Raw genomic sequence first — 14,297 nt, forward strand, 5'->3', positions numbered from 1 at the left:
AACATGCACATATGGCTTTCCATGTTCTGAAGAAAGGAAAAAGGAGAAAGTAGGGAAGAAAGAAAGAAAAAGAAAGAACGAATTCGAAAGAATGAAAGAAAATGAGTGAATGGGATGGATAGATGCATGCATGAATGAATGAATGAATGAAAGCAATAAAGTGTTAGTTCAGCTTTCTGTAGAGTTACTCTTCCACTGGTGGTGACATAGAAGACACAGTATTTACAGGTTCATTGTACCTGGGAAGTTCCCTTAGCTCTTTTCGACAAGCACAATGAACAATGGACCACGGCTTAACGTCCCGTACTAAGGACTGCGAGTCTTTGCAGTAGCGTGCATGTTGAGTGAGGACAAGATGGATAGCATGATACAGGATTTGAACCCAGGACCACTGGTTTCTGGGTCAAACACCCCGCAATTTTCCCGCCACGCGACTCCACAAATCACGTGCATGTATGAAAAGAAGTAGGCCAACGTTGAATTCAATGGTCTTTCTTGGTATTATGCCTAATACTGATTGGCCCTGAGCCGTTTATATATAACCATTTGACAATAGACATAGATAAGCTATGATTTGATTGATGACTGGGATAAAAGACAGGCGTAAAACTGACGCATGATTCCTCATCAAATTGCCCTGATGTTTGAGAATTTCCATAGAGATGGGCACAGACGAAAGGAAAACGTGATGCGCACATTATAACATACAATGAACATTAACACAAAAAGGGCTCCTTGAGAGTTCGGTGGTAATTGGCAATTAGCCAACGGTGAAGACTTCAGAGAAGGGTCTTTTCTTCATTGAGCTGAAAAAGAAGGCATTTCCATGGTTGATTGACGCAAGGAGGTTGAAAAGGGGACCTCCTTGATTGACGCACGGTTGGAGGACGAACTGAACTGAAAACGACGAGAGGTTGTTGAACTCTTTTGTATTACAGAGTTCAATGATCCCACGTAGTTCTGTGAAAGTTACACAAAAACTCGTGTACCGAATTACAAACTTATTCACGTTCAGATTCAGGTCCGGACTTAAAAATGCTTTTTTTTTTCAGAAATCTTACATGCAATTGGAAAATAGACGTACAAAATTATATTCAGAAAGTAATAAACACAAATGATCAGTAATAAAGATAAGGCCACAGCAAGTAAATATGGCGCGCGCATTAATTTTCTCCTGATTTCAGAAAAAAAAACAAGAATTTTTTTCTTCTGCAGGGATGGTCAACATGACGATAAAGTACCAAAATGAGCAAATATGTTTTATTGTAGCCTAATAATTGTACTTGTAGATGTCACACTTGAGAGGTACCCAGGGCTGTAGTTGTAGAAATGAAACTTATTGGATAGTTGTAAAAGTGACACCAATATGGAAGCCATGAGTGTGGTTACCAATGTTGTTGGTGATGCCAGTCTACCACACTTGTGTCACTTTTACCACACCAGTACATGTCTTAAATATAGGACTGAATGGCTTGTTGGCTCTGATATCATGTTTTGTCCCTTTAACTCTTGTAACAACATTCATCACAACTTTATGGTGCCTATTTTTGAAAATGTAGCCATCTTGTTTTTTTTCACCCATCTTGTTTTTTTTTAACCCATCTTGTTCTTTTTTGCCCTATCGCACTATTTTTGCAGTCTACAGAGGATGTCATCCATAAGATTTACTTGCTGTGGCCCAAAGGGAAGCATTTCTATGAAAACATATATGAAATGTATGACTCTGGAATTGCAAACACAGCTACCAGTAGGCCTAATATAATCACTTGGAGATTTCGACTTCAATGACGACACAGGTTGCTAAGTCATTTGACACAATTTATTTTGCAAAACCTTTACACATGCTTTAAACAAAAGTAAACGTATATTTCAAGCACAAAGATACCCCCCCTCCCCACTATATCATGTCAGACCCCTTCCGTTGTTGATTGGTCAGACCCTTTCTGTTGTTGATTGGTCAGATCCCTTCTGTTGCTAATTTGTCAGGCCCTTTCTGTTGTTGATTGGTGAAACCCCTTCTGTTGCTGATTGGTCACTGGTCAGACCCCTTATGTTGCTGATTGGTCAGACCCCTCCTGTTTTTGATTGGTCTGACCCCTTCTGCTGCTGATTGGTCAGACCCTTTTTCACTGTTGATTGGTCAGACCCCTTCTGTTGCTGATTGGTCAGACCCCTTCTGTAGTTGATTGGTCCTTTTCCTGTGCCTCCTCCTGTAGTTTTGCAGCCTTCTCTGCTGCTGCCTTCCTGTTTCTCTCCGCTGTGAGTGTACTCATGGGGTGAAGAGGTAAGAACCCTGAAAGTCCTGGAGAACAAAGAGATAATCAAACACTCAGTTTACATTCAGTATATGCAATCTTGAGGTAACACAACGCTACTGCTTAGCCATGTGGATCAAATTCTGTGGACTCTTGATGTTGGAGTTTGATGCTTGCAATGTCTATGGTCATTTTGCATATATCTTGGACAAATTGCATCTATCCATAGTAAAAAATTGCATTTGTCATTTGGATGGTAACGTAAAGCCAGCGGCCAGTGTATGAGGGAGCTTCAGGTGTAAGCCTCAAGCATCAAAACTGTGCATGTAAAAGACCCCAACACAGTTATGGATAAGAGTAGTGGTAGCCCGGCATACTTGGCTATCAAAAACACACAAGCAAGCCGCATAGCACTTCTAGTTCTACCTACAAAAAATTGTCATGCTTTGTCTTTATCAAACTTTCATAGGATAGATTTACAGCCATGAAATCTATATCATGCTTGTGTGCGCATTAAATGACCCCACTGTCTTGGGATTCTGACGCCATCTGGTCGCCATCTTGTTTCTGGTCTAGATACAGGCCAGACAGTTTCAAGGCTGCAGTACCATCATGGATCACTAGTTGGCAGTTCAGTACTGCTGAGTAGCAGACCTCCAACGAAACATAACTTTCTGATATATATGTAGTACTCAATAACAACATAGAATGTATGTCACCTACTTACAATTTTTCCACTACATAAGTAACATTTCAAACAAGAAATGACAAATACCACTCAAATTTCTGTGAATAATGTACAAAAAACTCACCTAAAAGTTGTGCCACAGACTTGGTGGGTGTTGCCCCCACTACCAACCAGTGTTTTAGTCTCTCGTAGTTAAAGCTGACAAGTTTTTCGTTGAAGTCGTTGGGCATAGGGTCATAGGTCCCTAGCTGTGGAATTGCACCAATAGAATAACAAATCAGTTATACATGTAGAAATGCTTTGTACTTGTAGCTTAGCATTTAGCAACAAAGACAAATGTACTTAAATGAAGGTTAGATATCCAGGTAATAATATAGGCAAGATAACAGTTAATAAAGCACCTGAATTTGGAAGCATTTGACTGTTTAAAATCTATTCAGTTGCTTGAGTGGCCATTCTCTTGCATGAGGACACAGGTACTAGTAAGGTTCGTTTGTACACTATCACCAATAATTGCCTGCAAATATTTTGGTAGATGATAGGTGGCGCTGCAGTGGGAGGATTGCAGTCCCAAATGTGAATGTTATTAACTGTGAAAGTCAGTGTGATCAGGGGGAATACAAGCTTTTATTTAAGTCACATTTGGGACTGCATTCCTTTCAATACAGACAATATTACAGTACAGAATTCTTTAGTGTTACCATATTCACGAACCAAAGACACGTGTTATACAAGATGATACACTCAGTTGAACTGGGATATCTAGAAACAGAAAGCACTTCTGTATCTATATAGCCGGTATAACCGCCGTTCGGCGTAACACACCAGCTTCGCAGGCGCGCGGCGAGGCAGCAGCTGGTTATATTACACCGAACGACCCGTCACACTTACCTTTTGCACATCTATCTGCAAGCGTTCTTTAAAACTACCAAGAGAAGATGCCCCTACTATACTTGGTGATAACAAATTCCACTCTATAATAGTTCTGGGAAAGTACGAATTTTCGAACACATCAATTCTAGGTTGGTAACTCTGGTATTTGAAGTCATGGCTGTTTCTTGTTCTTTTTTGAGCTGGAATTAGATGCTTATCAGTCGGTACGTCCACCAGATTATTGGTCATTTTGTACATCATGGAAAGTCTGGACATTTTCCTTCTGTCTTCAAGTGACATCCACTGCAAATCTGTTTTCATTTTGGTAGCTTGGTTCTGTACCCTTTCCTTTCCACTTGCCTGTTCATAGATCTCTTTGTCTCTCCCTGCTGGCGTTGGTGCCACCACGATGTGGTAAAACGGTCTGTTGGTGCAGCCTCGCAATGACAGGCGGATGGATTTTGGGCCGAGCTTCCGAATCTGCGCCCTCTTACCCAGCAGGACTGTAGCCAGACGCATGTTGTCTTCTGGAACGTGGTTGGTCTGCCACTACAGATGTGTACAAACAAATTCACGCATTTATGAATCTATTTCACGTTTGATAGCCCTTTCAACATGAATACTGATTCAGGGCACCTTCAACATTATAGTAGTATTAGCACTATAGTACTGGGGGGATAACCCCCCCCCCCCCCACCAAAGTATTAATACAACACAGTTAGTTACCCTAGTGGGATATGTCGATGTAGGATAGACATCCAGGTAATAAGATACGCCAAAAAGTAGTTACTCAAGCATTAAACTGGATATGGTTTTGGAAACGGTCAGACATTTCAGATAGAATCTACTACTAGTACATGTCACTCACCATCATCATCATCATCCTTTATTGATTTCAACATAGCAGACATAATACCAGCCTGAATAGCGTTGAAATTTACAACATAAAAACCGTATATATACAATAAGAAACAATATACTAAAGTAGTAAACAACATCTCCGACGTTAAGTAGCCATTGTTACTGCCTACATGTCTACAGTCTTGTTGTACAGCTTGATAGCTGTGTGCAGGAAAGAGTTCTGAAGTCTTTTAGTTCTAGCTGGGGGGATGGAGAAAGTGTTTTTGTTTCTCAGTGATCGTCCCGTGGCAGTTGATCTGGAAGGTGGAACCATGTCGTGTAGGGGATGGTCAACATCCAACATTTGTGTGAAAAGTTTGACAGCTGCATCCTCGCGTCGCGACTGGAGGGTGGGTAGGTCGGGCACATCGCGCCTGCCCGCTCGGCTGATGATCCGTAGAGCCCGCTGTTGGACTCTCTGCATTGCGCGTTCCTGTTCCTTGCTACAGCCTACAAGGAGGACATTACCGTACTCGAGGACTGGGCGCACGAGGGACACGTAGATAGTCACTAGGTCGGCGACACTGGTCCCTTGCTTTGCAAGTAGTCTCAAGAAGTGCAGTCTACGGGAGGCTTTAGTAACCATTGAGGTTACTTGTTCTTGCAGGGTGAGATTTTTGTCCAAGATGAAGCCCAGACCTTTTGCGGACGCGACCCACGGAACGCACACACCCCCAAGGGTTAACCTTGGTGGGCTGGGAACGAATCTGCAGACACAGATTTGTAGCAGTTGGCTCTTCTTCCCGTTTAGCAACATGTTGTTGGTGTCAGCCCACGAGTCGAGATGAGATGTTTCTTCCTCAAGTGATTTGTCTTCGATGGCTTGAGGTACTGACAGAGTTCTGGACATTCCGACATCGTCCGCATAGCCCACATTCATAGTGTCAGGATGTACTGTTGTCCTTGAGCTCATAAAGAGTAGGAAAAGGTACGGGGACAGCACACCACCTTGTGGGACACCAGATGTCGGCTCCTTCCAGGTACTGGCCACGCCATTGACTACTACCCTCTGACGCCGACCGCTGAGGTAGCTATGGATCCAAGACACCATGCGTGGACTGGCCTGGATGTCGATCACACGCTGTAGCAGTATGGCATGATCGACTCGATCGAAGGCTTTAGACATGTCAGCAAATAAAGCTCTGACCAGAGTTGGCTTCTTAGAATCCAGCGCAGTTAGCCAAGTTTGTACCATACGCACAAGAGCGATCGTAGTTGAAGAGCCCCTCATGTACGCGTGCTGATCTTTAATGACGGCGCGTAAGGAAGGAAGAAGTCTCTTCAGGATGCATCGCTCCATCAACTTAGCCAGCACAGACAGTAGAGAAATGGGTCGCATGTCGCAAACATCAGTTGCTCCCGCGGACTTCGGGACAGGTGCAATGTTGGCTGATTTCCATATGAGGGGCACTGTACCGTCTTCGTACGAGGCATTGAAGAGGTGAGTTATGATGGGTGCAAGATCTTCGGCGTGTTCTTTAAGGATCCAGCTGGGGAGATCGTCCGGACCACTTGCCTTTCTGGGGTTGATGGACTTCAGCAAGGCTTTTACTTCTCCAATCGAGCAGAGTTCATGACCACTGGCTCCACGTGGGAGAAGGATAACTCACGAAGGATAACTTGGATTCTATCCGAAACGTCTGACCGTTTCCAAAACCATATCCAGTTGCTTGAGTAACTACTTCATGGCATAGTTAGTGGGATCATGTGGTGTAATGGCAGGGGGGTTGGCCCGGAGTCCATTGTGCCCTTGGGAAATGTACTTTACATGACTTTCCTCGCCTCACTCAGGTGTATATGATTATGAGCACCTTAAGCTTCGATTTAATAGGGCCCTTCCTCGGATGAAGGTCGAGGTCATTTGTGAATGGACCAAACCTTACAGTATGTGTTCCCTCTAATTTGCTTGTGATCCCTACACCCCCCCCCCCCCAATAATTGGTATTAATAATAATAATAATTTGTATTATTTGAAAATGATTGGGGATTTATTACTCATGCAGATGAGGTTATTCCGAACATAAATGCTAAAGCAATAGCGATCACACAAAATATGTAAGAAGTAAGCACTGAAATGATCATTATTTTTATCATAGAAGCAGATGGACAGTTGATTTTTACCATGTTGTACAAAGCCCCCCTCCCCATCATCAGGCATTAAAACCTCTATTTAGTCCCATAGACTTCAGTCCTCCACTTACCTGTATATGCAGTGAGTGTGTCTGATCTTCCTTTCCCTTTCCGTCGTTAGTTGGACGCAATCACACGTTAAGAATCGTAGAAGTAAGCTTCTAAACGAGGAAATATCCAATTTTATTTCGACAAGGGCGTCGCCATCTTTAATTTTCAACCACAGCAGCCAAACGGAGACAAAGGAAAAAAATCAAACACGATCGACAATTCTAAAGTGGTTGCCATCTAAAATTTTCCATAAATTCAAAATGATATTAATTCTAACGATTTGTGTGTTAGATTATTGCGTGTGATTCGGCAAAAATTCTGATTGATTATTTCTCGTCTGTGTGCTTTGCGGTTCTATGCCTTCGTTATGACGTAGTGGTATAGTTTGTGCTCGAGGAAGAAGAAGAAATCATCACTTTCTGCTACATGCCGCAAATATCTGCATTTTTAAGAGGTATTTTACCCATATTTGATGCTAACTTTATGTTAGTCACTTACTCCTTTCCCTTTTAAGCTTCTAAGATGTTCCCTTTAGCTGTATGTGAAGCTAGAAGCACAAACTTGGAACCGGAACAAAGGTTGTGTGGGGAGGGGGGCAATAATTTTTTTCTAAATTCTATCAAGGAGCTTTTATTGATTCTAGCGAAAACTTGCAAATGAAATGATAATATCTTTGTTACGCATGTATGGCAAATTCCACAGTGGCGCCATTGGGGTAATAGTGGATAAGAGGCCACATTTTGCAAACTTTGTGTATTCAAATTTTGTGTTGGAAACTATAACTAAGCTCTTTCACAGAAGTCAGGACGCATGTACGGCGATAGGGTAAGGCCCACAAAAAGTAAACAGTCGTTGTCTCGGCCATTCTTTTAATTTGCATAACAACGTCGGTCCAGACAGGTTTTGTTTACTTTTTGTGTACTTTACCCTTTGACATATTACCTAGAATTCCTGTCGCCACACTTGCGTTCTCTGAAAGGGCCTGTAGTTACTTTGCTTCAGAAGAGAAGTTGCACATATGTGTTTCCTGGCGTCCATGGGAGGGGTGGATATAAGCCTCTAGTTGTACCAGTTGTACCGACAGTGCAGACTAGATAGTATGTTAGGACACGAAAACCAAAAACTGAAGTTGAAGTAAATTACGAAGATGTAGAAAGCTGCAATTTTGCAATACTACCAGACAGTGGTAAAAAAAAAAGAAACAGATGCCAACCTTTGGTTTTATTTATTTATGAAAAAGATTATATTTCATAACCTTGCATGGAAAGAACAGACAGTTTCAATAGTATGAGTAACAGCAGGAAAGAAAAGGATCTTTACTAAGGGCATATTTCCACCCTCCCCAGGTCCTAGGGAGTGGTAAGTCACCATGAGTGCAATGAAGAGGGGAACGCGGAAGGGTCTGCACGTGGACCAATCCGAGCTCTTGTGCAAGAACGGCTGCGGTTACTATGGCAACCCGTCCTGGCAGGGGTACTGCTCCAAGTGCTACCGCGACATCGTGCAGAAGTCGCGCCAGCGGCAGATAGAGAGCGACCACGAATACGCCAAACGGTTACAGCAACAATACGCAGCGGAGAACCGCGGGAGCCCCGGAGCTAGCGGTGGGTCCGGTAGCGGACGCGAGCTATCGTTCTCCAAGTTCGAGGAGAAAAAGACTCACCACACTGGGTCAAAAACTCGCACTGTCAAGAAGCTATTCAAAAGCAAATCATCTAGCACTGTGAAGGGGAGTCCCAGCCAAGACGGGAAGCTGACGCCACAGGCGTCGCCAAAAGAGCCAGTACTCAGCCCGGAGAGCCAGAAAACTGTCAACGAGTTCATAGAGGGTTTACGGATAGTCCGTAGTAGAGCGTTCGCACAGGAGCTGTACAAGTCGGCCCAGCACTTCATCCACCGCATGCAGAACTCTGCCTACCTGCCCATAGAGGAGCAGTCGGAGATGGTGCACGACTTCTACAACAGCATGAGCGAGCGGTTGCAGAAGCACCCGACGGCCGGCGGGCTGACGGGGGAACAGCAGGCACAGCTGCTGGACGGGGTGGAGAAGCACATCACCACCAGGCTGCACCAGCTGCTGTTCTGTCCCTCCATCACTGATGATGAGCAGCGTGACCTGAAACTACAGGACCGCATCCGCTCCCTCAGCTGGGTCACTCCGCAGATGCTCGACACTGGGATCAAGGAAGACGACACGCAGGTACAAGGGCTGACAGACCAAGCCATCGCGGCCATCATTGAGGTCGGATCCCAGCGCTCTCCCCAAGAGAAACTCAGCTGTCTCGTCAGGTGCTGTCAGCACATCTTCGAGCTGTTACGCGTGTCTCACGACGCTCCGGCCAGCGCTGACGAGTTCCTACCGGCTCTCATCTACATCACTTTGCGAGCCAACCCTCCCCTTCTCCACTCCAACGTGCAGTACATCACTCGGTTTGCCAACCCCAGTAGGCTGATGGCAGGAGAGGCTGGGTACTACTTTACCAACTTGTGCTGCGCGGTAGCCTTCCTCGAGAGTCTCGATGCCCAGGCTCTGTCTCTAAGCCAGGAGGAGTTCGATAGATACATGTCCGGAGAGGCCGTCCCTCCTAAACCTCAACAGAACGACCAGGCAGACGGTTACACATGCGAGGGTCTAATCCTCATGCAGGAAAACATCAAGGGTTTGAAAGAACTGAATGCGAAACACGACAAGCTCATGGACGATGCCAAACAACTGCAGGATGAGATGAAGGGATTTCGGGATGGCGTGATCAAGCAGATTCAGGACGTGCTGAAACGTACGCCACTGGACATCAAGCCCCGACAGCCCTTACAGTTAGCGGGCACCCCAGACTCCCCCATCCAACAAGACCTACTGCTGAGTCCCTCTACTGTCGGGTATCCATTAGCTGCTGCTGCTGGGGTCCAGGCTGTTACACTGGACACAGAAAATGAGGACAATTTAAACCTGCCACCCCCGCTACTACCACAGGTGGTATCTTCCCAGGCAGCAGAGGGTAGTGCCAGCTGAATTTCTGCATACTAGTATTGTAATTTTACTGGGAAGAGTATATAAAAATGTTTTGTTTTGTTTGGAGCATGACATGACGAGTAAAGGGTTATGAATCACGTTAATGATATTTGTCATTTGTCACATTTATGGATAAACCAGGCATTTTTAAAGTAAACCACACATGTACAGGTACATGTACTACACTAGTACTGTAACTGTATATCCCAAGGAATATTGATAATTTTTCTCTTGAACCTTGTACAGTCAACTTCATGTATTGTTGCATTCAGTATTATTTCTGCTACATTTCCCAAGACTACCGGTATTTTCTCAAATTGGAAAAAGCATTTTGCCATATACACTACATGTAGATGTAAATATAGAGATTTCAGTCTTACACTCTAGTTCAAGATTTTTTTGGCATTCATCTACTACGTATACAGTTTACATGTGCATGTACATATACAATGTATTGCTTTATACACCCCCACTGCTGTATTTATGATATTGTCAGATCAAATAAGTTAAATCTGTGAAGTCTTTATACTATGATGATTAGAAAGATGGCAAGAAAATTTGTGTAGTACTTAGTACATGTACATAAGTAATTTGTTGTAGTAATTTTGTAGTTGAGATATGCTGCCAAGAACATGTAGATCAGATTGCTGATTGTCCTTTCTGTATGCTGCAAGTGACCCATGACAAGGAATGTAATGACTTTGTAGACCAAAAAAGCTGTAGAAAATGCAAGAACAAGAACAAGGCAAAAGCATATATTATATGGTAAAATGAAATGCTACAAGAAAAGCTAAGATACGGTATTTGTAAAGTTGGATAAGCTGTTGTAGTAAATAAACTGCAGTATGATTATGACATGTATCATTGTGTTGGCTTCATGATGTGTGCATTACATATACAATGAGAGATATGGTGAGGAAAGTTCATAGAGTTCTAGGGGCCTAAATCACAGAAGTCGTATACATGTATTGGATTATTTACAATTGGCAACAAAATGCATTATTTCCTATAGACCCCAAGAATGTACTAAATAGTAAGAAATCATGACTTTCTGGTACTAGTTGTAGTAGGTTATATGCAGCCAGGTTGAGATGGAAAGCAGCTCATTTTCATGAAATAGGTAGCTTTTCAAAGTTTCTAGGTAAGCCTTAGAAGCTTGTTCTCTTCTTCATTTGTCCCAAGATGGGACACATTATTCTAGGATTTGTCTACTGGGATATATATTGTTGTATAACCAGATATGAAGCACTTTTACAATTTGAATGCTTGACAGGCTGCGTGAGTGTGTGTCTGCGTGTGAGTGCATAATTACCCATGTGCTGGCTTTCCTAATCAAGTGTTCAATTGCCAGAAAGCCATGTTTCTATTTCATGTATCTATAGGTCAGACTTTTTTTTCAATGATTCCTGATATGTTCTATCTTCCAATGGAACCCCTGCTACTGGGTACATTTTATCTTCGCTTTTATTTTATCTTAGGCCATGTTGATTTGATTACCCCGGTATATGGATGACATCCTTCAGGAACTCCAAAACTGATGCGAGCGAGCGAATAAAAAAAAAGTTTGGCCAAAAAAAAAAGTTGCCTTCAGTATGAAATCAAAGTGGCCAGGAAGGTTGAACATAGGACTAAACACACATAGTATGATATACCATGATCCTCTGGACCTGAATTTTCTGTACTGGTACCTCCCTCAACCAACAAAAGATTTTTTTTTTCTTTCCGTCCTTTCACATCTTATTCTTTGACTTTAGATTCATTTTGGCATTCTATATATGGCGTTAGTTATCTGTTTTCTGATACTCTTTTTTTCAGTCTACGGAATGTTTGTGCTCATTTTACAGCTGCTTTGCACAATTTATTGTGTGGTCGAAAGTGGAAATGGCCAAAAATTGGTGCGAGCGCGGATGTCATCCATATAACCAAATCAACGTGGCTTTATCTCTGAGAATAATATAAATTTACTAAAAAGTACCTGTCCCTTCCATGTATGCTTGAAAGCATGGTTCAACTTCTAGTGGTTATTCCCATTGACATAGGCTTTTCACTGCAGCGTATTACTAATAAGTATTATGTTATTGAATAAAGAAGAAGAAGAACTTTATTGCACGACAACTGTAGAGGATACAGTGTTTGGCAACTTGTACATACAATACATACAATACATACAGAACAGAACTACATGAGTTACTAGTATCTATGAGACTAATCTATTTGACACATGGTATATATATTTACAATCAGGCTAGCATTATGTGCTGGTTCAGGACAGTATAATATTGCCTCGTTTTTTAAATGAGTTATATATAAGTTGACCGACATAGGCAGATATATCAGCAGGACATGAATGGAGACCTCTTATTGTACATTTTTGCCAGTTGCAGGTCACAACAAACACAAAACACACATGTAAAATTGTTACTCATTTGACTTCCAGTCTAAACAATGTCGAGGAGACATGACATCCGTGGCATTGACCACGATGCAGGTTACGTTCTCGACGAGGAGTTTGAGGAACTGAGCGCGGGAAGCTCAGACGGAGAGGACGAGCTGGACGTCCTGCTGCACGGGACGGCCAATCAGAAGAGGCGTCTGATCCGACACGCGCTGAGCGGGGACGAGGGGGAGTCCAGCGAATCAGAGGACGACTTTGAGAAGCAGATGAACAAAGAATTGGATGATGGGATGACTTCAAAGGTCAGTTGATCGTGGGCTGACATCTGTCACGGTAGCCGGAAAAAGGACTTTTCGCAGTGGTTTTAAGTTCACGGTAGCACCATGCACTTTAGTCCCTTACTGCCATACAAAAATGTTCGCGGCGGATTTAAGTTTGTGGTGAAGCAGCGGCCACCGTGAAAACCGAGAACATTAAACCACCGCGAAAGTTTCTGAATTGACAGTAATTCTAACACAAGACTGATTGGCATTTTACTGCATGCTCCTTTTTTCTGAAAGCCATTGACAGATTATCATTAAAGAGGTTCATTAGTCACGTATGTGCAAAGTTAATAGAATTTTCATCAAGCAGTGACTACTTTTTAAAGGTAAACACACGTCCCTCCAAATTTTCGATGGCTATCAGGCCATCTTGTTCACAGAGATCCAGGCAAGTCTCGACATAGTTCTCACAACTCTCGCGAGAACTAGGTCACTCCGTGATCAAGATAGACTGATAGTCATTGAAAATTTGGAGGCATGTGTGTTTACCTTTAAAAAGTAGTCTGCTTGATGAAAATTCTATTAATTGACAGATTACTGTAAATCAATTTGATATTACGGTTGGGGAGTTTTGGGGAGGAGCTCATGGCATTTGATGAGATGAGAACACTTTTCTGACAGGAGTGATGAAGTAATTGCAATGATAAAATTCTAGCAGTTTAATAGAATCAAATTATGTTAGCCAATCAAGATATAGTGTTTGTTTGATTATCAGTAATGTTTGGTGACACAAAAGTACAACTTTTAACCAAATGGTATTTTTGTTTAAGATACTCAGTCTGTCTTTCCTCTTTTGCTTCCAGGAAACAGAAATGTTGCAGATGTATGAACAACAGAAGGCTTCAACTTCTGCAGCTGGAGGTCAAGGGTCAGGTCAAAGGTCAGTTCAAGGGTCAGCTGCTGGAGGGAAAGCAGCAGGAGCTGGCAAGACGAGTCAGCTGACAGCAGCAGATGAGTTTTATAACGATATCTACTTCGATAGCGATGAAGACAGTGACAACGAACAGACACAAGATGTCCAGAATGGGGTTAAAGGTCAGGAGGTCAAAAGTCACGAGGCCAACTTGGGGTCAGATGGCCAGGGCATGGCACAGAGTGATGCAACAGACGAGAGCACAGACAGCGAGGCTGTGGGGGCTGATGGGAAGGGGAAAAAATGCAGGAAGAAGCATCGAGTCATGACGAACGATGAGCTTTTCTACGACCCAAACATGGACGCAGACGACGAGAAATGGATGACGCGACAACGGGAGAAATACCGAGCAATCAACGAGCAGAAGTCAAGTTTGGGGGCGGGGCCAAGCACGGGCAAACCCAAGGCACAACCAGCGCCCAACAGCGACGCGATTCTCAACTGTCCGGCTTGTATGACCACGCTGTGCATCGACTGCCAGCGTCACGAACTGTACCAGACACAGTACCGTGCCATGTTTGTACTGAACTGTAACGTCATCCGTGCCGAGCGCCTCCGGTACCCTAAGAAGAGCAGGGGCAGTAAGAAGCAAAAGAAAGGAGTGGAACGGTTGGAGGCAGCAGAACCCGGTGCAGAAGGAGATGACGTCTACCACCCTGTCAAGTGTGGAGTCTGTAGTACAGAAGTGGCGGTGTATGACAAGGACGAGATCTTTCACTTCTTCAACGTGCTTGCTAGTCACTCCTAAACTGTGGACCT

The 14,297-nt window shown here is 43.4% G+C and overlaps 3 protein-coding genes across 3 annotated transcripts; 2 read left to right on the top strand and 1 right to left on the bottom strand.

Annotated features, from left to right (window-relative positions):
* Positions 1-2,130: 2,130 nt before the first annotated feature.
* Positions 2,131-7,106, bottom strand: LOC118429531 (probable 28S ribosomal protein S16, mitochondrial). Its single transcript, XM_035840030.1, has 4 exons — positions 6,918-7,106; positions 4,177-4,365; positions 3,068-3,191; positions 2,131-2,302 (listed from the first exon to the last, which is right to left on the bottom strand). The coding sequence occupies exons 2-4, from the start codon at positions 4,333-4,335 to the stop codon at positions 2,166-2,168; spliced, it is 420 nt and encodes a 139-aa protein (XP_035695923.1). The 5' UTR covers positions 4,336-4,365; positions 6,918-7,106; the 3' UTR covers positions 2,131-2,165.
* Positions 7,107-7,225: 119 nt separating this feature from the next.
* LOC118429107 (rab5 GDP/GTP exchange factor-like) lies at positions 7,226-10,768 on the top strand. The gene is made up of 2 exons (XM_035839487.1): positions 7,226-7,351; positions 8,244-10,768. The coding sequence occupies exon 2, from the start codon at positions 8,267-8,269 to the stop codon at positions 9,905-9,907; it is 1,641 nt and encodes a 546-aa protein (XP_035695380.1). The 5' UTR covers positions 7,226-7,351; positions 8,244-8,266; the 3' UTR covers positions 9,908-10,768.
* A 1,584-nt stretch (positions 10,769-12,352) lies between these two features.
* LOC118429379 (E2F-associated phosphoprotein-like) lies at positions 12,353-14,286 on the top strand. Its single transcript, XM_035839859.1, has 2 exons — positions 12,353-12,604; positions 13,429-14,286. Exons 1-2 carry the CDS (start codon positions 12,353-12,355, stop codon positions 14,284-14,286), a joined length of 1,110 nt encoding a protein of 369 aa, XP_035695752.1.
* The last annotated feature ends 11 nt before the right edge of the window (positions 14,287-14,297 follow it).

Source organism: Branchiostoma floridae, chromosome 13 (genome assembly GCF_000003815.2).
Source record: "Branchiostoma floridae strain S238N-H82 chromosome 13, Bfl_VNyyK, whole genome shotgun sequence".
In the NCBI taxonomy this organism is placed as follows: domain Eukaryota; kingdom Metazoa; phylum Chordata; class Leptocardii; order Amphioxiformes; family Branchiostomatidae; genus Branchiostoma; species Branchiostoma floridae.